Source organism: Trachurus trachurus, assembly GCF_905171665.1.
Source record: "Trachurus trachurus genome assembly, chromosome: 6".
Classification (NCBI taxonomy): domain Eukaryota; kingdom Metazoa; phylum Chordata; class Actinopteri; order Carangiformes; family Carangidae; genus Trachurus; species Trachurus trachurus.
The window spans coordinates 20,829,206-20,853,978 of NC_139897.1; the positions used below are offsets into that span (position 1 = coordinate 20,829,206).

The 24,773-nt window shown below is 42.9% G+C and overlaps 2 protein-coding genes across 5 annotated transcripts; one reads left to right on the forward strand and one right to left on the reverse strand.

Annotated features, from left to right (window-relative positions):
- The first annotated feature begins 244 nt into the window (after positions 1-244).
- setd6 (SET domain containing 6, protein lysine methyltransferase) lies at positions 245-3,457 on the forward strand. Its single transcript, XM_083973044.1, has 9 exons — positions 245-359; positions 893-973; positions 1,113-1,257; positions 1,346-1,487; positions 1,584-1,778; positions 1,881-2,025; positions 2,444-2,624; positions 2,785-2,921; positions 3,012-3,457. Exons 1-9 carry the CDS (start codon positions 333-335, stop codon positions 3,351-3,353), a joined length of 1,395 nt encoding a protein of 464 aa, XP_083829170.1. The 5' UTR covers positions 245-332; the 3' UTR covers positions 3,354-3,457.
- A 594-nt stretch (positions 3,458-4,051) lies between these two features.
- cnot1 (CCR4-NOT transcription complex, subunit 1) lies at positions 4,052-24,501 on the reverse strand. 4 transcript variants are annotated; one of them, XM_083973069.1, is made up of 49 exons: positions 24,366-24,501; positions 22,456-22,751; positions 22,228-22,335; positions 20,650-20,748; positions 20,445-20,513; positions 20,221-20,275; positions 19,659-19,862; positions 19,401-19,569; positions 18,862-18,988; positions 18,560-18,670; positions 18,238-18,408; positions 17,924-18,051; positions 17,341-17,581; positions 17,083-17,202; positions 16,641-16,763; positions 16,355-16,506; positions 16,044-16,194; positions 15,656-15,857; positions 15,245-15,370; positions 14,615-14,739; positions 14,191-14,477; positions 14,025-14,103; positions 13,625-13,873; positions 13,370-13,510; positions 13,102-13,281; positions 12,718-12,834; positions 12,516-12,626; positions 12,358-12,435; positions 11,844-12,021; positions 11,230-11,384; positions 10,749-11,045; positions 10,477-10,617; positions 9,992-10,096; positions 9,751-9,870; positions 9,436-9,630; positions 9,182-9,324; positions 8,960-9,068; positions 8,598-8,767; positions 8,198-8,429; positions 7,856-8,104; positions 7,308-7,471; positions 7,037-7,154; positions 6,804-6,905; positions 6,306-6,479; positions 6,013-6,162; positions 5,723-5,903; positions 5,384-5,516; positions 5,130-5,264; positions 4,052-4,985 (listed from the first exon to the last, which is right to left on the reverse strand). In XM_083973069.1, exons 2-49 carry the CDS (start codon positions 22,555-22,557, stop codon positions 4,907-4,909), a joined length of 7,155 nt encoding a protein of 2,384 aa, XP_083829195.1. In that variant the 5' UTR covers positions 22,558-22,751; positions 24,366-24,501; the 3' UTR covers positions 4,052-4,906. The 4 variants fall into 4 exon arrangements, with proteins under 4 accessions (XP_083829195.1, XP_083829194.1, XP_083829193.1 ...); XM_083973068.1 differs by having other exon boundaries at positions 13,625-13,882; XM_083973067.1 differs by having other exon boundaries at positions 13,625-13,882; positions 15,644-15,857.
- Between the last annotated feature and the right edge of the window lie 272 nt (positions 24,502-24,773).

A 24,773-nucleotide genomic window follows, 5' to 3' on the forward strand; every position in this document is an offset into this window, starting at 1 on the left:
TAAACACAAATACACCTCAACATCTATCTAGACCGGTATCCACATTTGGTTCTTTTTATTTTTTATTTTTAAATAACATAATATAGCCTATGTTTATGTGATTTTTTAAAAAGTAACATTTTGGCAATTATCCATTAAATTACATTTTTTTTTTCCTCCACTTTTTCTGTTGATAAAGCTATTCCAGTACATCCATGGTTGATATCGCCTATCTATCACATCAGATAGCTCCTGCAAGACACAGCGCAGGGTGAACAGATCCCACCCCTATTCACACCACGTGTCCTATGCTGTAGATAGCTTTGAGCTAGTTTTCTAGCACCAGCGCTAAAATGGCAACAGAAGCGAAGAGACCCAAGGTTAAAACTCTATTGTTTTAAATCTTAAAAATAAAAAATAAACTGATTATTTAGCTGCACTGTACACAGTCGGCTCTGTGTGTAGACAGCATGTTGTTGTGTTTGTAGCTGAGCTTCATGTGCTAGTTAGAGAAAGGCAGTGCTGTATGTCTGGGGGAACATATCTGTTTGTTGCGTTTATTGCCTAATTTGAATTGACAGCATATGAGTTAATTTGACTATACAAACGGAAAACAGAGCAGTTGGACAACCTTTTAACATCACCGTAGTTGTATAACTTCTATGAATGGATCTAATAGGGAGAATCAAGTGCACCTAGACCTAATAGTGCACACACAAGTGACTGGTTTTAATGTTGTGACTGTGATTTGTGTGTTGTTTCTGAAAATTACTATGTTTCAAATAAGATTCCTGATCAGTCAGAATGAATTGTTAATCTATATTTACAGCCACATCAATAACAGCAGTCACCTATTTCAATACAAAGACTGATCAGTGTATAAAACTATCCTCATGTTTTCACCCACCCCCAGGTAGATGACGGCTCACAGATCAGTCCTCTGGAGAACTTCCTCCAGTGGTGCAGCAGAGTGGGTCTGGTCCTCAGCAGTAAGGTAGGTGTCTGACAGCTCCGAGGATTATTATTTCCATTTTCCCTCCATCTCTTAAAAAAAAAAAATCAGGATTTAGGTTGTTAAAGATTACTTTTTCTATCTAAGTGTAGAGTTTTAGGATGAATGCCTCTCTCTGCAGGTGTATGTGAGTAAAGAGGGAACAGTGGCAGAGTATGGGATGCTGGCTAAGGACAACATAGAGGAGGGGGAGGTTTTATTCACCATCCCCAGATCAGCTCTCCTCCACCAGGGAACAACTAAAGTCTCTGCTTTGCTGGAGAAAGGTAGCTTTCACAACTACAAAGACGAAGTTTCTTTTTTCTTCTCCACATCAAAGCTGCATACATCATCCTCTCCCTCTTTCCCTCACAGAGCGGTCGTCTCTGGAGAGCTCTTCAGGCTGGGTCCCCCTGCTGCTGTCTCTGCTGCACGAGTACACGCTCTCACAGTCCCACTGGAAGCCCTACCTCTCTCTGTGGACCGACTTCAAGATGCTGGATCACCCCATGTTCTGGTAAAAAAAAACAGTTTCCCATCATTGTGGTAGATGCTGTAACCGCCTTTTATCTGCTCAGGATCGAATTTGTAAAGGTGTCCGACGTGTGTTCAGGTCTAAAGAGGAGCGAGGCAGGCTGCTGAGGGGAACGGGGATTCCAGAGGCGGTGGACACAGACTTGATGAACATCTGCAGGGAATATACAGATGTGGTCCTGCCTTTCATCGCCAAGCATCCTGACCTGTGGGACCCCAGCACACACACACTGGAGCTGTACACACAGCTGGTGGCCTTCGTCATGGCCTACAGGTCAGTCATCAGCACGCTCACGGACATGGAAGTACCGGTATCTGCTTTTTGTTTTTTTTTGCTTTTTCCTGATCTTCATCCTCTTCATCTTTCTTTCTGTAGTTTCCAAGAGCCACAGGACGAGGAAGATGATGCTGAGGATGAGGATGAGGAAGAGGAGAAGGCCCCCAACCCGCCGATGATGGTTCCCATGGCTGACATGTTGAACCATGTGTCCAATCACAACGCTAATCTGGAGTTCACACCAGTGAGTCAGTGTTTGTTGTAAAGCAGGGGTGTCAAACTTATTTTAGTTCAGGGGCCGCATACAGTACAATTTGATCTCAAGTGGGTCGGACCAGTGAAATAATAGCACAAAACCTATAAATAATGAGAACTCTAAATATTACCTTTGTTTTAGTGCAAATAAACCCTCCGTTTTACAAAACGTGCTATGAACAACCTGAAATTTATTGAGAAAAATACATACATTTCAACAATATTATGTCTCTTCTGGCTTCTATGTGATTTTCAAACTTGGTAAATTCATCTGGCCAGTTGATATCCCTGTTGTAGAGTCTGACATCACAGCGTTTCACCGTGTGGTATGTTTTTTTTCTGAAATAAACCACAAACTCCTTTATTTTTTCCCCATCATGCCCTCTGTACATCCTGCCTCCTCTCAGGACAGTCTGAAGATGGTTTGTGTGCGGCCCATCCGTAAAGGCGAGGAGGTGTTCAACACCTACGGGCAGATGGCCAACTGGCAGCTGCTTCACATGTACGGCTTCACAGAAACGCATCAAAGCAACAGCAACGACACCGCCGACATCCCCCACGACACCCTCTACAAACTCGCCACACAAGGTGATTGACAGGCGACCACACAGTCATTGCTAGAAAGTCTTGTTGAGAAAAGAAAGAAATTATTTTCTCAGCAGAATCAGAGCCCGTTAAAACATTTTTTTTGTCTTTACTCCGGTGGAAGGACTTGACGCCTGATCTCCTTATCTTCTCCTCCACACAGGTATTCAGTCCGACTTGGACCGGCAGCTGGTGGAGGAGCAGGTGGAGTTTCTGTGTGAGATGATGCAGGAGAAGGGAGCGTTTGTGTTTGGTAAACAGGGCTGCCTCACAGACACAGAGCTGCACACCGTGCTCAAGGTGAGGAGGAGAAGTTACAACGATTCTGCAGAACCATCTTGTTACAAGGTCACGATCGAAAACATGATTGTTGCTTTGTGTTGTCATCAGGTGCTGTGCATGTCAGAGGAGCAGTTCTCAGACTTCAAAGAAAATGAAGGGTGGGAGGAAGACGAGGAGGACGACGACAGGATTTCCTTTGCTTTCTCCAACGAGGGTCTACCAGAGTTAAAGGCTTCGTGGAAACGTCTGGTTCACGAAGCAGCTCGTCTGACTCTGAGGTCCCGTGGAGACGCAGAGGAGGACGAGGGGAAGATCGTAGACAGAGACCGGGCGCTGATACAGGACGAGGCAGCTGTAGCTGGACTGAGTCCCAGGCAGCGGAAAGCGCTGCAGGTTCAGTATGGACAGAAGAGCATCCTGCACAGAGTGATGGAGCTCACCAAGGTGTGACTTCAACCGTGACTCAGACCAGGACTCACAGTGGAAACTTTTTTTATCCAAAGAAGAAGAAAAAAAAAATACTTCCCTCTCAAAACACATTGTCAATAAATGTTTTTCCAGAAGAGTTTCATCTGTTTTTTTTTTGTTTTGTACTCTGCAGTTTATGTTGAATGTTTTCCCATTACCTGTACATTGATATACATGGGTATAATTATGACTATTTGTTTCAGTCTGCAAATAATTTTGTGCTAAATTCAACTGACCTGCAAAATTTCTCAAAGACTCCCCCAATTTGCATAATAGTGCAGTAAAATGAGGGAAAAAACACATTTCAAATATGCAAAAGTGAAGTTGTAGAGACTCAGCAAAGAACCTACAAATGAATTAAAATATATAATTTTATACAGAAAGTAATTTAACCAAATGTAGATATTGTAACACTGGATAATCTACAGCTTGAAAACTGGACGTCTGTTATTGGCATTTGAGTTCTCGCATCGTCTGGTCTTGTGACTGGGAGCGCAGACTGGGCCAATAAAAACACATTGTAGTTTTCATCATGATGATAATCAATCTTGACTTGATGGAAATATAAAAGTAAGACCTGCACCTCTGTCTAGAAAACTAACATTGAGAGTTTAACTAGATACTCAAAAGTTTCTTTGTGATTGAAACTGTTGGTAAATTGGCAACATCTTACTAAAAGAACACAGGTGCGTTGCAGTTTGAATGCTTTATTTCCTGTATGTATGCATACTGCAGTTAAGTAGCAAGAACTAAAGGCAAACTAGAAAGGACTACAAAATACAACACATGGACCAATACATTTACAAAACATTCAAAATGTTACAAAATGGGCTGTATTGGTCCTTCTATTGTTGTTCTTCAATTTGGGTCTTTGTACAAATTGTCAAGATACGATGTAACCATCACTTTGCACAATTTTACAAGTGCCAGGGAGAGACGTCCAGAGCCAGTTTGGGGAAAACAATCGGCAAACTGTCTCCACCAACACACCAGGAGCAGACCCCCACCCCACCTGGCAGACTAAACTACATCTTCCTGTCCCACTCAGGGATAAAAAGGAATCAAATGAAAATAGCAGGCAGCTTTTTTCTTCAATCATCTACCATTCAGCCTCTGAAATCAAAACAAAAACGGTCTGAAAAAAAGGATCTGTGTGGAGAGAAGCAAACCAAGGACTTTGGTAGTGAGTGAAAATATGTTAAGATGTCTTTACATGTCAGGATACATTTTATTTGACATGTGAATTGTTCTCCACTTATTTACTCTCCCGTTCTCCCTTTTTTTCAATATTTACATCAAAGCATCAAAAAAGTATATTAAACAGCATGTCCCAACCCATTCTCTCCATCTCAATTCAGCCCCCAAAGGGATAAACAAAAATCTAATCTTTAGATCCGTGAGCAGTAGTCCTTTCGTCCACATTTCAAATGACTGTGGTTGCCAGTTTATCCAGTGCCAACGTGTGTGTGTGGTGGGGGGAGTGGGTCAAGGCCGCGGCATCTCTCCCGAGGGCTTTGAGCTGGCTGGTACACAGGCTAGCTGGCACCGGTGCCTTCCATCACCTGCTGGGCCTGCTTCTGTCCCATGCAGCACTGGGCTACGGACTGGAACAGCCTGAGGACAGAGAGGAGGAGCAAGACTTTAACATCGGCAGAACAGTTCAAAAGGTGAGGGCTGATATATCTCTTTGCTATTTTAAGGGCAGTATTGATTATATAACAGAGTTTAACTCTTTTATTCATACAACAGGGAACCTACTTTTCAATCTCAGGGGCACAGTGCACAAAGTCGTGGCTCCAGAACTTGAAGGCAGGATTCTTGATCAGCTCGATGAAGGTGATGAGGAGACCCCATGGGTGAGGCCTGTTGACGATCAGCCGCTCCAACAGGACCCTGGAGGTGAGGAGGGGGAGAGGCGCATTGATTAGCAACACCGGCGCTTCACATGAACCCGGCGGTGGATGGGTGAATTCCCCTCTTTTATACGAAACAATGAAGACTGTCAGACTCACCTGGTGATCTGCTCCTGGATGGCCTCAGTGTTCGCCTCAGCAAACAGATAGAGCATAGTGCAGCTGAAGTAATGAGTGTGGCTGTTGGGGTAGCGCAGCTGATTGGCGATCGCATTCAAGAACAGGTAACGTCCTGAGGAGACACGACAGCAGAAAACTTCAAACTCTGGTTCTGGGTTACGACAAAAACAGAACTTGCTGCTACCAAGTAATACCGACGCACAGATGGCCTGATGTTTTTACCGTTGCCTGACTTTTATTTATCAATAATAAAAAGCTTTGAACTGCTCGTCTGTTATTTCACAGACAACGGATATTTTGTGTGTGCTGATATCTTACCCTCAGTGTCCAGGTCCACAGCCAGGTTCTGGAAGATGTCCATGTGTGCAGAGTGAGTGATGGTGCTCATGGAGGGGGTGCTGCCCTTGTTGTGGATGTGAGCAATAGCCTGGGTGCCCACATACAATACTAGAGCGTTGATCAGCTGGATGTTGTAGCGATTTCCTGGCTCATTGGACACCTGAGAAAATATAAGAAATATTAAACACAAAACTGCACTGTCAATAAGTGAGATATATTAATGCCAACTTAAAGAATAATACCTTCAAAGACATGGACACTGGTCCTACCTGCAGATTGCTGCGCAGTTCAGACAGGAAAGTGACCGGTGATCGGGTCTTCAGGTACGAGTCCAGATCCTTCTTGAACTGGGAAGGCATCACGCCTGTGAAGTTGGTGAGGATACGGGGAGCGATGTTGATCTCACTCAGCATGTCCACCTGCAGGGAAAGGACAGAGTTGTTCGATCATTTTTTGTCTTGTCATTTTTTGTCTTGTAATCAGTGTTTAAACAAAGCAGAAAAAAAAACCCCCAAAAAACTCCGATTGACACCACACTATCCCCGAGTGACGGAGACTCTACCTTTAGATTTGGTGTGAAGGGGTCAGGGAGCCTCATGTTGCGCGGGAAGGCACTGAGGATGAGGTTGCGCAGCTGGATGCAGTTGGGTGGGATAACATCACAGAAGCCATAGTGGTAGTCACACAGGAACTCTGGGAAGTCGTGCAGTAGGACCAGGAGCACTCGCAGTGTGCCCTGAAACATCCAGGGACAAAAGACAAGGGGAGCAATGTGATGAGTTTCAGATTCTGTATAATAACCACAGAAACTGACATTATACTAAAAATGATGTAATACTTGCTACTGAAATAAAACTGTTACTCTTCAGTCATCAATTAAGTGTCATGATACTGGTACAACATTACATTATTTACTGCACTGCAGTACACTGTGATTTTTAACCACTTTGTCACTCAGTAACTGGAAAAAAACAAACAAGCTGAAAAACAACAATATGTAAAGAAACATGGCCGTGTCTGTGTTCGTCAAACTTGTCTCATTGGGGCAGCTTTTCCTCACCTTGTAGAGGATTTGCATAGGTTTGTTGAGCTCTACATTCCTCAGGAAAGGGGCCAGGTACTTGAAGAGATCGATCAGCAGTTGTGCGTACATGGGCCAACCCTGGAAGACATCATGAGGAATGAGATCAAAACTCAAAAAACCATTACGATTGGGCAAACAGCAAGATTTGTCCATTAATGATCCTGAATGTCAGCTTTTAAAATGCATGTGATAATTAGATAATTGCGTACCTTCTGCTGCGGTGTATGTGCTAGCATCCTGGCGATGAAGATACGATGGGAGATGAGTTCCAGCCAGGCGTACACAAAGCCGGGTGCTTTGGTGGGTCTCAGGATGTGGAAGGTGTTGCTGCAGATCAAAGGATCAATTAAATTAAACAGCAACAGCATTCACTACATCTTAATGTTGAGGACCAACTTCCTCCTTTTTTTTTTTTTACACTGACAAGATCTCCAATGAGGAGCGACGGTCAGGTTGTAGTTGATGAATGTGGATTCTTACCAGAAGGCTGTGAGTGTCTGGAAGTTGATGGTCTCCAGGACGTGTTCAGGAGCATTGAGCTCCAACAGCAGCATGATAAAAATGCGGTGGTATGGCAGCTGCTGGAACTCTGTCTGGCGGACATCATGATCCTGGATCAACACCCCAACTACAATACCAAGCACCTGGAGGCAGATGTGAAGGCAAAATGTGATCAGAATCAATCACATCATGTGAAATCAGTGCATTTTAAACGAGAAAGACTAGTTTGTCCAATAAGGTTTGAACCCTTAGCTCTTTATAGGACTGTCAAAATCTAAGGAAAGCAGATCATGAATCCCCAATTTGTTCTGCATCATTTGTAACTATATCAGCTCAAGTATAAGATCAGTCTTGTACACTTTGAGCTGATGCAGTCCTCATGACACAGGCAATTGTTTCAGGCCAACTAGATCATGCCCCCAATTTAGTTGATTTAAGAGAAAGCGAAAGCCAAAAAAATACAATTGTTGGCCTAAGCTCTCCACCCTTGTAATGCGTCTGCTTTTAGGTACACCATAATGCTGTACCTTGTTGAGGAGGTTGATTTTTGTCACCGTGTTGGTGGCCTCTCCAGAGTGTTTGACCAGCAGGGCGATGAGCCTAACAAAGGCATCCAGGTTGTGGTAACACTTGGCTCTGATGATGGCTGCACTGGCTGCTGGGTTGTGCTGCTGCTCAGCCTGGGCCCGATAGCTTATCTCCACACACATTTCTGTGCACAGCCGGAAGAACCTTGTGATCAGGTCATCAGTCTTCAAGATGCCTTGCTGGTGCATCTAGAGAGAGGAGAGGAGACAAGACATGAGATAAACACAAGCAAAGCCCTGGTCTTTGAGCACTTTGTATTTAACTGATAATCAACTGCTTACCTGGCCAACAAAGGCAGAGAAGGCTTTGGTGCTGTCCCTGCCAGCTGCAGCCGAGTGGTACAGGTTCACCCACTCTCTGAGGAGGTACTCGGCCTTCTCCCTCAGGCCTGGGGGATCGTCATACTCTGAAGCCTGTGAAATCCCAGAGTGCATCATAAAGTTGGGTCCACCGTGGGCCCGGTCGATCATGGCTTCATAGTTGGAGCGAACAACATCCATCAGCTGGGGAAGACTGTGGATGTGAAGAAGAGAGGAGACAGTTTTTAAAACATGAAAGCAGCATCTAATGGCATGTTTGAAATTTACAATAAACTGGCAAAACATTGATTAGACCTGGTTTGACCCAAGAAACCTATTAAAACAATTTCTTTGTAGTTTTAACATTGTAATAGTTCTTTACCCCTCAGGTGCGTTGGCTCTGGAGTGTGCACAGGTCCTCATCAAAGTCTCAATAGTGTGGAAGAGATCAGCCTCTGTGACATGGCTGACACTGCGTTCATCCACCAGCAGCAGTTTCACCAACTGCATGGCAAACGCAACTGCCATGTAGTGCAATCCATTCTCCATTGACTGGAAGGAAACACAAACTTGAGATTAAAATAATGCAAATGTGAAGCTTCCCTTGTCAGACACATGAGCAGCTGAATCACAATCTCCTGATCAACTTAATGCATTAACAACAGTGTTTATACAGAGGTATGACACCTACAAAAACAGAGCACTGAACTGATTTTAACTGTTTAAGTGATGCTATGTGTGTACCTGTGCCAGGTGCAAATCGTACTGCTGCATATTCACAAGATGGTTCCTAATCAGAAGCTCCACTGCTTCTACGTTGTATTTGTACTCATCACGGCATTCAATCAGACACCTGTAAACAAACAGCATTAAAATTAGACACCCTAAGTAATAATTACAAACTACCCTGCTTATGTCATGCACCACAGGCAGCAACAATTTGGAATCAGACGCTTTCTTATTCACCTGGTGATCTGCTTATTGCACCACTGTGGCCCATAGGCACGTCCGTCCTGCAGCGCCTTCAGCACCAGCAAGTGGCACTCTCTGTAGCGAAGCAGCAGGTCAGCGTCGGCCCCGCTGGTTGCATCCAGAAGACCTTCAACAGCCTGAGAGACAGAGAGAGCAAACCTAAGCACTGACCAACACAGATTAAGCCTGGACCTTGCCTCTCTTTAAAATTTAGACTCCACTACAGATGTAAAAAGTACTTGTTGTACCTTCTGCAGGAGGCCTAGTGCAGCGATGCCATCCCTAGAGTTCCTGGCCAGAGCCACAGCTTCCAGCAAGCTGCGCAAGGCCTGGGTCAGGGGGTTCATGGCAAGAGCAGGAGGGATGGCATGAAGATGTTGCTCCAAGTCTGCCATGCACTTATCGTAGATCTGAGCTACATCGTCTGTGGCCCATGCCTGTTGCTGTAAACAGAAATATAGAAATATGTCATCGGGTGTGTAGATTTAAAATATCAATAGCTATCTGGGACTATAAGTGCAGTTTTGTTTGGGGTCAAAAGAAAGGAAGAAAAAGAAAATCACCTTCATGGGCTGAGCCAAGAAGCCAGTGGGCTGTGAGAGATCATTGCTGGGTAGGAAACCTGGAACGTTCCTGGCAAACTCCTCATATACAGCCAGCTGCTTAGGGTCCACTCCTCCCACCTACAACAGAGACATGCATTTGTTACTTTTCAGAAAAAACTAAAAAAAAAACTTTATCCACAGACCATCATCTAAATGGCTAAATATTTGTTTTATACATTAGATATTAGAGTGATCTTACCTTCAGTCTGATCTGCTCAGGCATGCGTTCAGCTTGGTACGTCAGAACAACAGGATCACAATAACGCCGTCCCTCTTGGCGTGCGTGCTTTCTCAGCTCAAACTCCTAAAAGAATAGAGATGTGATTAATACATTTGGTACTTTTCCTTAAAAGCAAAATATATTGATATAATGTTTGTGAACTTGTATAACCAAAGATGAGAATTAAAATTATACAGTTTATACTTGCAAAGTCCTCATGCATCCTAGCAGGAGTTTACCTCTTGCATAGATGTTTGCCAGTATTGTCTTTAGTCATGTTACTAATAGAAATAACCCATCAAGAGAGGCATGCACAGTTCTTTAGTGGTGTTGCCACGGCACCCAATTTTGAGTAATTGTTGAAAAGTAATATTGATAATGAGAAACAGCTTGCAGTGACACTTGCAACAGCTGATAGGATCAGAATTGTGTTTCCAGCTGCTGTGCTAGTTGTCGAGTCTCACCGTGGCAAGTCTCTTGTCCATCTCAGGGCCGGCCTTCTCCACAGCTGTTTTCTGAATGAAGCAGCAAGCCAGTTCACAGTTGTCTTGAGCAATCCGTGCTGCAGCCTCTTCCATCATTTCCCTCTGTTGGGGGGTTGGTGCCTGGGAGAATTAACAGTGTTAAGTTAAAGAGGCAGGAATGATACTATCAGACAAAAAGGAAAGGGTGGGTGTGCAGGGAAAAGAGAGCACTTGAAATTGAGGGCGTTTCATGTGGGTATTCAGCAGCTTACCCTCAGGGCAGCGGCAAAGCTGTTCTTAAGGTTGGTGGCGATGCTCATGAGCAGGGGCTCCCGGCAGGTGATCATGGCCATGCCTGCAGTCAGGTTCCTCATCATATGGTGGGCAGCAACGCGCATGCGGGACTCCTCCGAATCCAGGGCAAAATCCTTCCTAATGATCTGCTCGCATGTTGTCATGGCAATTTTGATAGAGCGATCAACCACAGGATGCACTAGCTCCTGCACAGCTCGCTCTACTGACTGCCGTACACACTGCTTCAATTGAGGATGGGCCTGTAGCAGGGGGATCTGGACAACGAGAGAGGGAAGAGATGGAGCATGAGTCAAGAAAGGGATTGAAATCAACATGAGAAAAGAGGGAAACAGGCTTCAACGAGGGGAGAGGAAAGATTCAAGAGAAGATGTGCATCTTGGATGGTACGCCGGCTTCACCACCATCTCTGCCAGTGGTTTGCAGGTGCCCGGTACTTACGTTGACATTTATATTGATGTGTGGAGCCAGGCCTGCCAAGGCATACACATTGATGTCATGGTAACTGAACTGTGGGGTGGGGGGCCCGGTGGTTGTGCAAGTGGTGGTGGTGGCAGCTGGGGTTGAGGGGGGAGCTGCAAATGGAACAAAGTCTCCTGTTGGTCACAAAACGCTAGTTTGATTAAAATCACAAGAAAAAAGCAGCATGTCCAGACAATCAACAGAAAGCAAGCAAATAACAAAAACAATCAACACAAAGTCTAAAAGCACCAAGAGCATTCTCAAATTACAATAAATTATTCAAAAGGAATCGTCATAAAGATAGCTGACAAAACAGAGGTAGGCGATGCAGTGACAGAAAATAATATACATCCTTCAGGCAGTGATGTGAAATTATTAACCTCATGTTCAAAATCTAATATAGATGAGTCAGATTCATGAATGTCAGTCAATTTGTATTTTCACATGAGGTCAATACTCTTCACAGCTCAACACAAATCATCCAGATTTATTACAATGCATAAACTATGCATTTATATATTAAGGTTTGTCAGATGAAACATGGAGCAAACACTTCAATACTTCAAATGTGAAGAACAAAATGGAGCATCCACCTGTGGTAGAAACTGGTAGCATCTCCTCCGGGGGCTTTGCCTCTTTCTTTGGTGCCGACAGCTGCTCCTCCAGGCTCTTGAGCTTGTCCTTGTCTTTCAGCAGGGTCCCTGGCTTCAGGTCGTTGATGTCCAGGGACAAGTTCTTACACAGAACTTCGATCTCAAACTTCAAGTTCAGCTGCAGTAAACAAGAAAATAAGGTGAGCAATAATAATTACAATTTTTTTCCATTGGATTTGTTTAGATTTATACAATAATAATTTCAGTTTTTAACTATATATTACAGCAACATTTGACATGGATGTTGCCTAGCCTTGCATAGCCTTAGGTTTATTTAGGCTTAAGTCGTATTGTTGATCTAGCTGGGTTACATTAATCAAGTAAAATATATTACTGTTATGAAGCAAGGTAAGTGTATATCCTTCATTAAATTATTGTTTCAATGAAAAGCACTTAAACTCTGGTCTGAGAGCTGCATGAGTTTAAAAGGCTACTACTGAGGGTATTCTATTACCTTGAGGTCGTGTTCCTGATGGAGCTCAGCAAGGACATTCATGATGGCCATGGTCCAGGGGTTCTGGGGCCTGAAAACCTACAGCATCAGAGAAACACGTGTTAGTGAAATGACCAATTGCATTGAAATGTCTCTCGGCCTAAATTTTTGTTACTCACCATGCTACGCAGACTGGACTCCAAAACTTTGGCCACAAAGGGAACAACATATAGTAGCTCCTGTTGGCCTTTCACATAGGCTTCCAGTAACAGAGACTTGACTTCAAGATCCTGTGAAAAATAAGGAAAAATAAACTTAACCAATTGAAAAGCTTCACAGTTGACCCAGCACACAGTTTTACAGAGCAATTTCAATTCTTACTGTATAGAGGATTGGCTTGTTTTTGGCCAGTGTAATCATGCCCAACCAGTGGCCCAGATTCTTCAGCAGGGAGCGATCAGAGAAATTGGCAGCTGCCTTGTCCGAGGTCAAGAGGACCTGTGAGAGGAAAAAATAAGAGACGGGGGGGAAGTGTCAGGATTTGACAAATTATGACTATGTCTGGCAGCACTTCAACTCTGGTACATGAAGGCAAACAAATGATCTGGGACGGTAATGTTGTCTTAAGATTTGATAGTGGAAAGATTAATTGGTATTAGGGAAGTATTTGGCAAAACACTTGAAAACTATTTGTAGTAGGTAGCAAATGCTCAAAAGAACAAAGTGTTTCTAGTTTGAAGATTTTACAGCACGCAAGTATCTCACCTTTATATTCCTGTAAGTCTCATTGAGAACCATCTTGACAAACTCAGGGTTCTTGAGAGTGTCCAGAAAGTTGGAGTACAGACTGTGGAAGTTGGGCTCAATGCTGACGCGCTTCATCACCAGGTACTGAGACACCCAGGGCATAAACTCCTCCTTCACAGTTTCTTTCAACTCCTCAACCTGGACAAAAACAGACACCATTAGCAAGAAAGTCTTATTTGGCTATTAAGGTTTTTGAGATGTTGTGTTTTGTCAAGTGTTCCTTTACCTTCTGTGTCATGTTGGACTGAGAGAGATTGTTGAAGATAAAAGCGATCTTTTCCTGGACATTCTCTGGAGGCTCTACAATCCTTTCTGTTTGGTCAGTGGCCACCAGCAGGGTGTCGATGTTGGTAGTGTTTATGGAGGGCTGAGAACAGGAGCACAGACATTAACAGTTTCAACAGTCGTCTCTTAAATACTGTATTTATTCAAAGCAATCAAAAGGCATTGTCAAACATATTCAGGCGTTTGGGTAACTCACAGGCACATCCTTCTTGAAGCCGCTGGTAGCCGTTGGTCTTGTAATAGTGGTGGTCTTAGCTGCTGTGGTGGTGGTGGTGGCGGTGGTGACAAGGGTGCTGGGCTGTCCTGGCTGTGGGGGTTTGGGTCCTCCAGGTTGCTGCGACTGGGCCTGGGCTTGGACTTGTGCCAGCGCTAGACTGCCGGGCGTGGTGATGGAGCCTTGCATCTTCACCGGAGGGTCCCGTGACTGTTGGCCATACTCGATATACTGCACACACAGGATATTGAAAGGTACAGAGCGGGAGATTTAATTTATCTGAATGGGATGAAACCTATCCTGTCATCAGCAACTGGGACAAACCTACTTACTTCCAGAATGGCAAACAAGCGTAAAAATTAAATTAAGGAAACCTGATTACCTCTTGTAAATGGTGGGGGAACTGCAAGAAGTGGGCAATTGAAGCGAGATGTTGACAATACTGAGGGTAGTCCTTTAGTCTAGAGATAGAAGATACGTTAGTCTGACACTAGTTGACTGGTGTTATTTACATTACATTAGCTTTACAACACAAAGCATGTCAATACCTGTTTTTGAACCTATCAAGGGCCGCAATTCCAAAGTAATACATTTTAGATCCATATGGTTTTCTTAAGGCTTCAAGGACATATCGCAGGGCCAAGCCCAGGGCCATGTAGGTGACAAGACCCTTCTCAATAATTCCACCAAAAAGGCAGGCAGTGATGTGCAGCTCCTTGTCCGGGTACTGGGGGAAGAACCGGTATTCCTCAAACAAGTTCCGCAGCATGCAATTGAACACCTCTCGCTCCCGCTTGATGGTAGAGTCCTTGAACCTCTGCAGCATCTCTAGTACCTAGACAACAATGCAGTGGGATAATAATTAATTTCAAGAGCAGCAGCATTATTTGGCTCATGTAGATAAGCACAAATTCAGGTCAGTATTCAATATTCAGGTTTGTATTTTTGCAAGAAACGATCATCGCTACGTACTTCATCCACAGACATCGTTGGGTGAGGTGGGTGGTTGTAGATGCGCTGAAAGTAACTGTTTGCTTCGTCGTCTATCTCCTTACTAAAGTGCTGGTTTGCCTCGGGCCACACCTGAGAAAGGTCAGCTGGGAGAAGAAATAAGTGATATTGTGTAAATTTTTTGTTCAGTTCAGTGATGTCATCCAAGTCTGGTGCAACGCAGGCAAAGTAACTCACACACTGATGACAGTTACTGGGCAGTTAAGTGACATATCAGGAAGCAAAAAGGTTTCCAACTGATCAGGTCAAGTTAGACCTCTTTTTGATGCTTATAAGAGATATATGACACTTAAGTGGGGCTGTCTGCAGAAGCAGACAAGGAATGGAAGACTGATCTGTATTTCCTCTAGAGTCAATTTTTGATGTATAATGACAAGAATCGAAAAAGTCACAAAAATGTGAGAAAGATGTTTGAAATGAATCTTTTATAAGCACTTGGTCAGGGCTTGAAATTCATATTGATGCACTAGAAATAAATTTGCAATCAAGACAATAACATTAATCACTGCAGAGGAAATACAGTACTGAGCAGTGCAGGGCAGGGCTCTCAGTCACACCACTACCACCACCACTTACAGGCCTTCATCTTACTCTGCTGGAAGGTAGGTGGATTCAGGCCTGGTGTGCTCATCTTCCTGGTGCCAAAAGGGTCGGTGCTAACTGTTGGCATCCCTAGACTTGAACCAATACCAGAGCCAATGCCTGAGCCCAAGGGACCTAGAAGAGAAACAAAACTTCAGTAATCAAGTCTACACCTACATCTCTGCCTCAACTACCACTATACGTTGTATTTGTTACCTCTTACAATTAATCTTTTAAAGTTACAGGTCTGAGCCTGGGTACAATTCAGTGCAACCAATTGCTCCATTCAGTCCCTTTTCACTTCACTGTGAAATCAGAATGATTCCAATGGCTACGATAACACACTTTATACTTAGAATGAAAATACTTAATATTTATCTAAAATGAAGAAAATAAATTTCATAGTACCAGAGTCCATACCGGGGAGCTGCGAGGACAGGCTGCCAATGCCCCCAAATGGTGCGCTTGGGTTTGGGTTGGAGAGTGGCGGAAAGGCCTTGGCTGGGGACTGGGGGTTACTAAAAGCTGAACTCAGTGAGGTTGGGAAACCCTGCATGCTCTGAGTGTGAGAGGTGGCTGTGCCCCCCAAGTTCAAAGTACCCATGCCAGACAGGGGGTCCATCTAAAGAAGAGCAAGACAGATGATTAAGCAAGTACAAACCCGGTGTCGTTAAGCAACATATCCACGATCTTCACCGATAGGACAATGTAGAAGACAGATCAGTTTTGTTGCCCCTAATTTCTAAAACTGTAGAGGCATATCAAAGTTTGCATGTACAGGCATGATATGGTCTACACATTAGGATACCTGTACAGGTGAGATGGCATCTAGGCTGCTGGTGCTGGGCGCACGTCCCTTCGGCATTACTCCTGGCGGTGGCTGCCGGGCTTTATTCATTACATTGCTGCAGTTGGCAACCATGGTCAGGATGGTCTCGGACAACTCCTGGGACACGCTCCTAAGGATGAAGTAAAACATGTCTATGGTTAAAAGGGGGAGGCATGGACAACTTCTGTTTTAAAAGTGACAAGTCTTTTATGGTCAAAACAACAACAACCTCCAAATGCACCAGACAAACGAATAGTACAGCAGTGAAAACAAAGCTGGATCTCTCTTACGCAGCACAGGACTGGAGGCAGGCCAGCATGGTGGCTAAGGTCTCTGGTGGCAGCTGGGCGCTTTTGGGCTGGTCTTTGTCCGGGGCCAGTCCCCCCATAATGGATGGGCAGCGCCTTTTCAGGAATGTCACACACGCCTGGATAAAAGGTTCCTAACACAAACAAACACCACCAAATTATTGCAAAATACAACAACTGTTGTGTAATACGTTCAAAAGATACAAGTTGAACTAGGAAACCAACTTGCTTGATTACTTTTGAAAGTAAATGCGCTTCAAAGACATACCCCATGCTCTCTGATTTTGTCAGTCAGCCATTTATCAAGTTTGAGGTATTCACGGCGAGAGGCAAGTGCAGCAAGGTCAATAACAAAGGCAAATGGAGTACCATTCAGCAGCATCGACAAAGACTGGAGAGAAGAAAACTCCTGTAAGTACTCAGCATCATGAAAAATAAACAGGTAAACAAGACAGAACAAAAGTATTAACTAAACTTAAATACGAACTATTGCAAACACCAAGAAACCTCACTGAATGTTTACAGGATAAGTATTATGTCCCTCTGAACCTCTAATAAAAAGCTGCTTAAAAATAGTACATTGTAAAAAAAAAAAATTAAATGAAGAAAAGGGAACAAGTTCAGTACGACAGTAATTAATCAGTAATCATTGTGCTTTCTCTTGAAGATTAAAGTAATTTTCATGCCAGTGGGGATTCAAACAAACAAACCTTCAAGTCCTGGGCCACATCCAGGATGCGAGACAGCTTAGCTTGGTCATACTGCTCCCCTCTCATGTACCACTCGGCCATCGAATGCATTATTAGCTGACGGATGGAGGGAGACTGTCCCTGGAAGAAGAGCCATCAGGGTTTTCATAAGCATATAATCAAGGTAACAAATAACCAAAGTAATCACAGAAAAAAAAAACATGACCTCTTGATTTGAGATCATAAAAGATCAATAATAAGAATGATTCCTACACCAACCTGTCCATGCCAGGCATAGTGCAGGATAATGGCAGAATTCGGGTGGTTGCCCAGAAAGATGGGCATCAGGGTAGAGATGAGTTCATGGCGCAGTGTGTGCCAGGAGGTGGAAATCTGCAGTAATGCCAGCACCAGCATGTCTGGGCAGTGCTTGATCGGAAAGCTGAACAGCTGCTTCACCTGCTCATACTGACCCACCTCAGACAGCCTGAGCAGGCTCTCCACCAGGTCCAGACTTTTCCTGTGAGGAGTTAGTGACAGTCAGTCAAACGCCCCTTAGCGGCAATAAAGGGTTCAAATTAGGAAGGTGTACAATGTCACTCCAAGTGATGTAATCTCAACAGTCACAATCAATGGGTAACACTACTCCTCTACTGCAACAGGTTGCAGTAAACCATACTTGTCTATATGGATATTTACTTTTACGTGGCAAAATGCGATTTTTTGCTTCAAATGTGCAGCTAAATACATGCATACATGTTGACAACATAAACAAAATGTGGATACTAAACTTGAACCCAATTAAGATAACTAGTCAAATGCTACACAGCTCTATACAGCAACTGAGCTTTAAGCTCCATACCATGTGGCAATCTCCCGGTTGTCATCCTCTGGTGGGGCCTTGAGTATGTCTGTGGCCACATTGTGGCAAGGGTAGTCGGCAAAACAAAACACCTCTGGGCTCATCAGGGAGTGCTGAATGAATGACAGCTGAAAACATAAAATAAACAAAGCACATAGCGATTTAAAAAGGGAATGCAAAGCTTCACTTTAACCACTTAAGCTGCACCATGTCCAGACAGAAATCGATCTCACTCTTAGCATTAAGAGTAATTTCCTCTTTATCATAACACCTGTAGTTACACAGTCCTGCTTGAGCAGATGTGGGTCAGTTACCTGTCCCTCTGCGTGTTTCCATGGACGATAGATGAGGTCGACTGGAAACACCTCGATGCCCAACCCCCTCTGAATGCCGTACACCACTATTTGCAGGCCTTTACTGTCCCGGATTATAAAACCTGGGTGATCCAGTTCGTATGTCACCTCTTTGAAGTTCAAGTTGGGATTCTAGGGTTCAGACAAAAAAAACCAAGTTAAACCTCACTCACTTTTGAGAATAATATGATACAAAAAAATAGATTCTAAAACTCTAAGAAGTTACAGCTATTACAGCAAACAATTTGTGATAAACCGATTTCAACTGATCCAGTTCACTTACCACTTCTTTGACGACATCTATGAGGACCTCCACATTCCATGTGTGTGCCTGCGAACCATCGTTCTTATCCTTACCATCACTCCAGATACCACTTCCAGGAGCGGAGATGGACTGTAAGGAGGAGACACAAAAGGGAAAGCATTTTTAGGTTAGATAAGTTTTTTTTTTAATGTATTTAATTGTGGGATGCCTTTTGCGGATTTGGCTCCCAGTAAATCAAACTTTCTGAGTTAAAGAAACCTTTCACTTCTGGCAGTTCATGGCTCTTCCATTCAATTAGAAACATGCATGCATTAACTCACCTGCAGTGGGATGCCATCAGTTAGGCCAGAGTGGGTACGAGCCATCATGCCCAGGACCCTGGCTACTTGGCTCGCTGTCACCTCTCTCACCCCATACTGGAGGATTATGTTTCTGCACTCATCCACACTGGGGGAGAAAAAAAGACCAAACAGAAAAGTGTCAACTATGAGCCGCCATCATCATCATCTTTGCCACGTATCAATTTAACTTACACCTGTTTTTAGCTCTAAGACTTTTTTTTTCTTAGTTCAACTTCTAATGTTACAAAACATGTTAGTGAATCTGTTGTGATGTCACGTGTCCAAAATGGCATTGTGTGTACCAAATGGAGTCAGTATCAAGTGTTTCGGTCGTGTACAGAGCATGCAACAGCACATTGTTAGTTGAATGCATCATAAGCTGACTTTCCAATTTTAACACTGCATTCATTGGCATTACATTTAAAGATTTATAGTAGTATTTTAATTAGTATTTTGAAATTTTAATCAGAATGTGTTAGTTGCGGAAGAAGTTTGAAAGAGTTTTGACATTGATTTACCTAGTACAGAAGCCGTAGCCAACTTCTTGCATGAATTCTGCAAGAGAACTCTCCATCATGGTCTTAGCTAACTCCCCCGAGTCTGGCAGGATCCTGTCCATGAGAATGTCCCGTTTTTCAGGGTACAGCAGTGGTGCAAGCACCACAGGGCAGCGCTCCTGGGGGAAATCTGAAACAATACACACAAACAAATAAACCAAATGTGGCACAGCAAACACTGGGAAAACCACACCACCGCTATGCATCAAGCCGCCATACCTCGGCAAAGTGTCTTGAGGAAGGCGTCAATCTGCTCTTGCCCTACCCCACTGGCTCCCTTCTGTCCAAACAGTAGATGGGAGAGCAGTAGGTGCAAGACCTCTATAGCAATGTCCTGGAAGCCACCTTCCTGGTTTCCTCCGAGATCAGCGTCCACGTATGACCGCAGGAGGTCAGGAAGTTTCTGCTTGATGAACTGCGCGGCTGAGGCACAGACAAAAACAGCTAATTTAGACAAAGAAATTAGCAGAAAATGTTGTTTTTCCCTGTACTCCTATTAATAGTCTAGATAATTAAAATAAACTCCTTTTCTCTTGTGCAAAAATATTACAAGTCTTTATTATTACTAATGAGAAGGCTAGATCAACATACTATAGCTTTCTTGTCACTAACACTATTCTCCTACACATACAAAGTATCCGGTTTGTCCAAGTGATTGGTGAATTGCAAATCTTGCTTTAACCCAAGTGTAATCCATGAACTGCCACGACTTAACTGCAACCAGCAACTATTGCATGTACATGTAAAAACAATAAGTGCAGACAATGGCACTAGTACTTACCAAAGCCGCGAAGGTCTGTGTTGCTGGAGTTGAGCAAAGCAAGGCCAAATATCACCTGGGAAATAAATTAATAAGTTCTCAAATACTTTGTGATATGTTTCTTCATTACAAATAGAGACTTATATCCAACATGTAAAAGATGACAGTACATTTAAGTCGTCAAACTATGACTACCGTCCCCTCCAGTTTAGCAAATAATGAACCCCACTGCAGAGTTGGCTTACCTCTTGGACCTTGCTGAGCTTAAGAACTTTACTCAATTGAGTGAATAAATGGGCCGATGGTTTCAAACTCTGAAAGACAATTCAATGAACACATGTTGTAAATCATGTAAATTCTTATTCATACACACCAGTAATATGTTAACACATGTACATATATTCAAACTAACACATTGTCAACATGGAAATTCTAGTATCTGCTCCTTACCTTCTGGTAGTGCAGGGGATTGTCAATGGCATAACACAGAGTAGAGATAAAGTTTGGCTTTGATATCAGCGACACACACTCCTGAATCAGAAACTGTGTCTTGGGCAAGTTGAAAAGCAAAATGTACCGAGAAGAAGAGAGGAAAAGAGAACACAGGCAGGTGAAAAACAAAATAAGACACCAAAAGTATTACCCAATATATCAGTATTAACTCACATGTCTACACAGTCATGAAAATTCTACCATCAGCATAATAGGATTAAAAATCCCATTAAAACTGTAAATCAAAGAATCTGCCAATTGATCTAAAGTTAATGAGAAACCCAGCAAGAAATACGAGTTTCCCAACTAAACTGTCAGAGCTGTTTGCACAAGCAGGGACAGAAAAACACATGTGAACAAAGAGAGCTAATGATGAGATTATCAATATCATAAGGGTTGAGGCCTTCAGTTCAGAAAAGATCGTTTGATGCATTAGGTGATTTGAAAGGACAAGAAACTTAAGTACAAATTGCAAAGTTTCCAGACAGACAGCATCCCATAGAAGGAGCATGTGCAGGTTCCGCAGTATTTTAAACTAGTCCATTACTACGACTATTTTCCCTCTGATTTTAACACTGTGCACAATCCTCTGAAATCAAAGGAGAGAGGGGGGCGAAATCATTTCATTTATAATCAGGGTTGACAATGCACATTTACAGAAAGTCCCTCCGTGAAGAACCCAGCGTTAAACTCTGCCACAAATTATTGTGTGGCAAAAGTAAAGCGAGATATAAGTGCAGTGCCTGGCCTGTCTCTCACTTCAAGACACATGGCAAATAATGGCATGAAGTGGTTATGAATGTCTACTGCTGGAGTTACATAGGATGATGGTACAGACATCCTCTACCCGATTACGAAAGGGTGAATTACTGAGGCTATCCAACCATCCAAAATGCCATTCAGGAAGATTGAACTTATTCAAACAATAGCCATCCAACTAAGAGGTACCAGCTACGAAGATCTCACTATCAGTCAATTCTACACCCTGGAAGCAAAATGTGTCACTTTGATTATTTTCTGGGGGAAAAGAAAAGCTACAAACAAATTGTGCCCATGTTGCAGGCACTAGAGCAACAACTGTTAAAAATGGCACAATTTTCAGGTAATGTTATTCACACTTGTGTATTCATGGTTTGGGACAGTTTTGAGATAAGGGCCAAGTTAAATATTAAATATTAATGATAATTTAACAAAGACTGTTGGAAGATTTTTGTGCATTTTAGATCACTTTATTTATGCATTATTCCTATCATTAAGAGTGTTAATTAGATGAGGGGCTCTTATTTCTATGTTTTCTCAGCCATCTGGTTGTGAACACATCCACAAACAGTAAATAGGATCTGTCAAATTAATTTAACCTCAGGAGAAGAGTAGATCAACTTCGATCAACTTCAGTGATTTATGTTTTAAATGCAAATTTTAAGTAGACTGAACAACAAATGCTTCTCCTAAAACAGCTTTTAAATAAAAACAATTTGTTTATCCAGCAACACAACGTCTATAACTAAGGCTAATGTTTTTCAAATCAAAAATTACCTGGTGAAAGTCCTTGCCACTGCTTTTACCATCGCCACTGAAATCCACATGGGAGAAGAGACAGCGTAGTAGATGCCTGTCTGCCTCAGGGCCGTGACGATTCACAATCTGAGAAGACAGGGAAAACATCAATGTAGACACATGAAGATATTTCAGTGCACCTCACACTGCTAAACTCTATGCTCTGTGATGACAGAAAAGACACTTGATGTTTTTGATACCACTTACATGCTGTATTTCTTGCTGGCTGGCTCTGTAGTTTTTCTTTGTTAAATTGTCCACCAGATAGCTGATTTGAGACAAAGCCAGCGAGAGCGAGTCAAGATTCATTGCTGGTTGGGGCGGAAGCAGGCGGCCGAGCACGGCGCAAAATCACCATTATTCCCCTTTAGTCACTTCAGTGATAGGTTACTTCTGCTCCCCCCCCCCCAAAGGTGTAAAAAATATTGGCTTCCAAATGTGTCTTCTGATCAGTGGTTCCCGGTGCTAGGTAAAGTCCTTCAGTTTAAAATCAAGTTCAGCATCTGTAATGAAAAGACAAGAGTGTATAAGTTTTTTTTTGTTTTTGCACGTTAAACATTTGATAATAACGTTACAAACATATGAATGAGAAATGAGAAACAACGCAGGAATGCCACTGCAAATAGTTTGAACTAAAACTTTGAATGCTGTTGTCTTACTTTCCTGTAGGGCAATATTTACCATCCACTATCAACACAACATAGTAGGCTTTGAGGCCTATGTGCATGGCAGATACATGGTGCAGTGAAACGTATTTTCAGGTCTGCTGGACAGATATTTCTCTACTAATTCGGACAGTACGAGTTAAACCTTCGTAACTGAGAAAAAACATATTCACGGAGATATTGCAGAGTTATATAAACTCGTCGTGCCAGTAGCCTGTACTAGGCCTCAATGTCTGGCAAACAGATTCAGACTTAGTTATGGTTCTCACGGTACTAAACAACTACTTCTGTTTACAATAGCATAATTACTACCACTGTTTCATCAATCAATACAACGGTGCATAAACGATTTAACCAGTAGTTTTCTGAGGTGTAAATTACATGAGTTGAACTCGCCCACTGAGACAAAGAGCAAGCTAATTTAAGTTAGCAAATATTGACAGTTAAAGTGCTCACAGTCTAACCGCATGTTACAGCGCGTTAAGCGGAGTATTAATTGTTAAAAACAGACATTTCGCTTGATATGAAGAAGAGTTAATAAAGGGATTTGAAATAAGCGTCACATTTCAGTGACCATACTCTTATGGCCAGTAAGACCAACTAGCTAACTACTGAAGCTAACATCACCATGACGCTGGTAAACACTTGCTAGGTTGTAGTTTAAGTTAATGTTAGCCCACACGTTTACGGGATGGTTAAACACACCGATGATTTGTACTCATTTAATATGGTATAGTTTGTGGCCTTTTAATTTACATTAATGTCTTCACAAATCGGTATAGATAACCCGTGGTCGATAGCTAACGTTAACCTCTATTAAAACTCTCACCAACTCCCTGTAGGCTACGAGCTAATGCTAATCAAATTAGCATTTACATGGAGCTAACACGAGCCTCGAGCTGGTTTTTTTTTTCTAAATCGGCAAATTCAAACAATTATGTTACAACGACACACATAAAAAATAGAAGTGTAACTTGATGGAAAAATGTTATTAAGACACCAAAACCACCACACATGCCTTGGCCGCGAGCCTGAAGGCCGCGAGTATTGCGGATGGGTTAGCATTAGCATTAACCTTGTTCACGTTAGCTATTTCTACGGGCTCCGACTAGTCTATGGATCCGCTAGCATTATAGTTGCTGTGCCATTTTTTTAACGACGCGGAAACGTTTCAGCGACCCTTAAGCCACTATTGTCTTCCTCAATGATTTGATAAATATGATCCAAGAAAGCTACACTTTACACTCAGAATGCGGCTAAACTCAGTAATTATTACTTTTCTTAATATAAGCAATATGACAGCTGCTGCTCTTCAGGAAATACACCTACCCCCGCGCTGGTGGCAAGCTAACGGCCATCCTCCGGATAAATATCGTTTACATATGTGTTATATGTATATGTATATATATAGTGAGTCGACGGTTGTTTACGTAAATATGTTATAAGTCTCACCTTGCTTGCAAGAAAAGTAATTCAGATGTTCATCCCTTCTTGCTTCTCAGAGCAAACTTGACGAAATAGTAGGGTCGCTGTGTCTCCAGTACTGTTTGATTTTCAAAATAAAATGGCGACTGTCACCACCACCGCGGCGCGCTCACGGTTTGAGAGACGAGTGCGTGAGCTTATCCGCTCGACACAAGCGTAAGGTGTTCGCTAGTAGACACCTGGGGCCTCATTTATAACCGTAGCGTACGCATAAACGGGGTACTTGTATATGTTTGAAAAAAAAATTATATATGAATGGAAGAATGTGAGCACCTGTACGGAAGCGACTATGTAGGCTATGCAAATGAATAGCATAGCAGCCTGTATTAGATATGGGAAACTGACAACGCAGACACTTGTAGTGGTGGTGGTGGT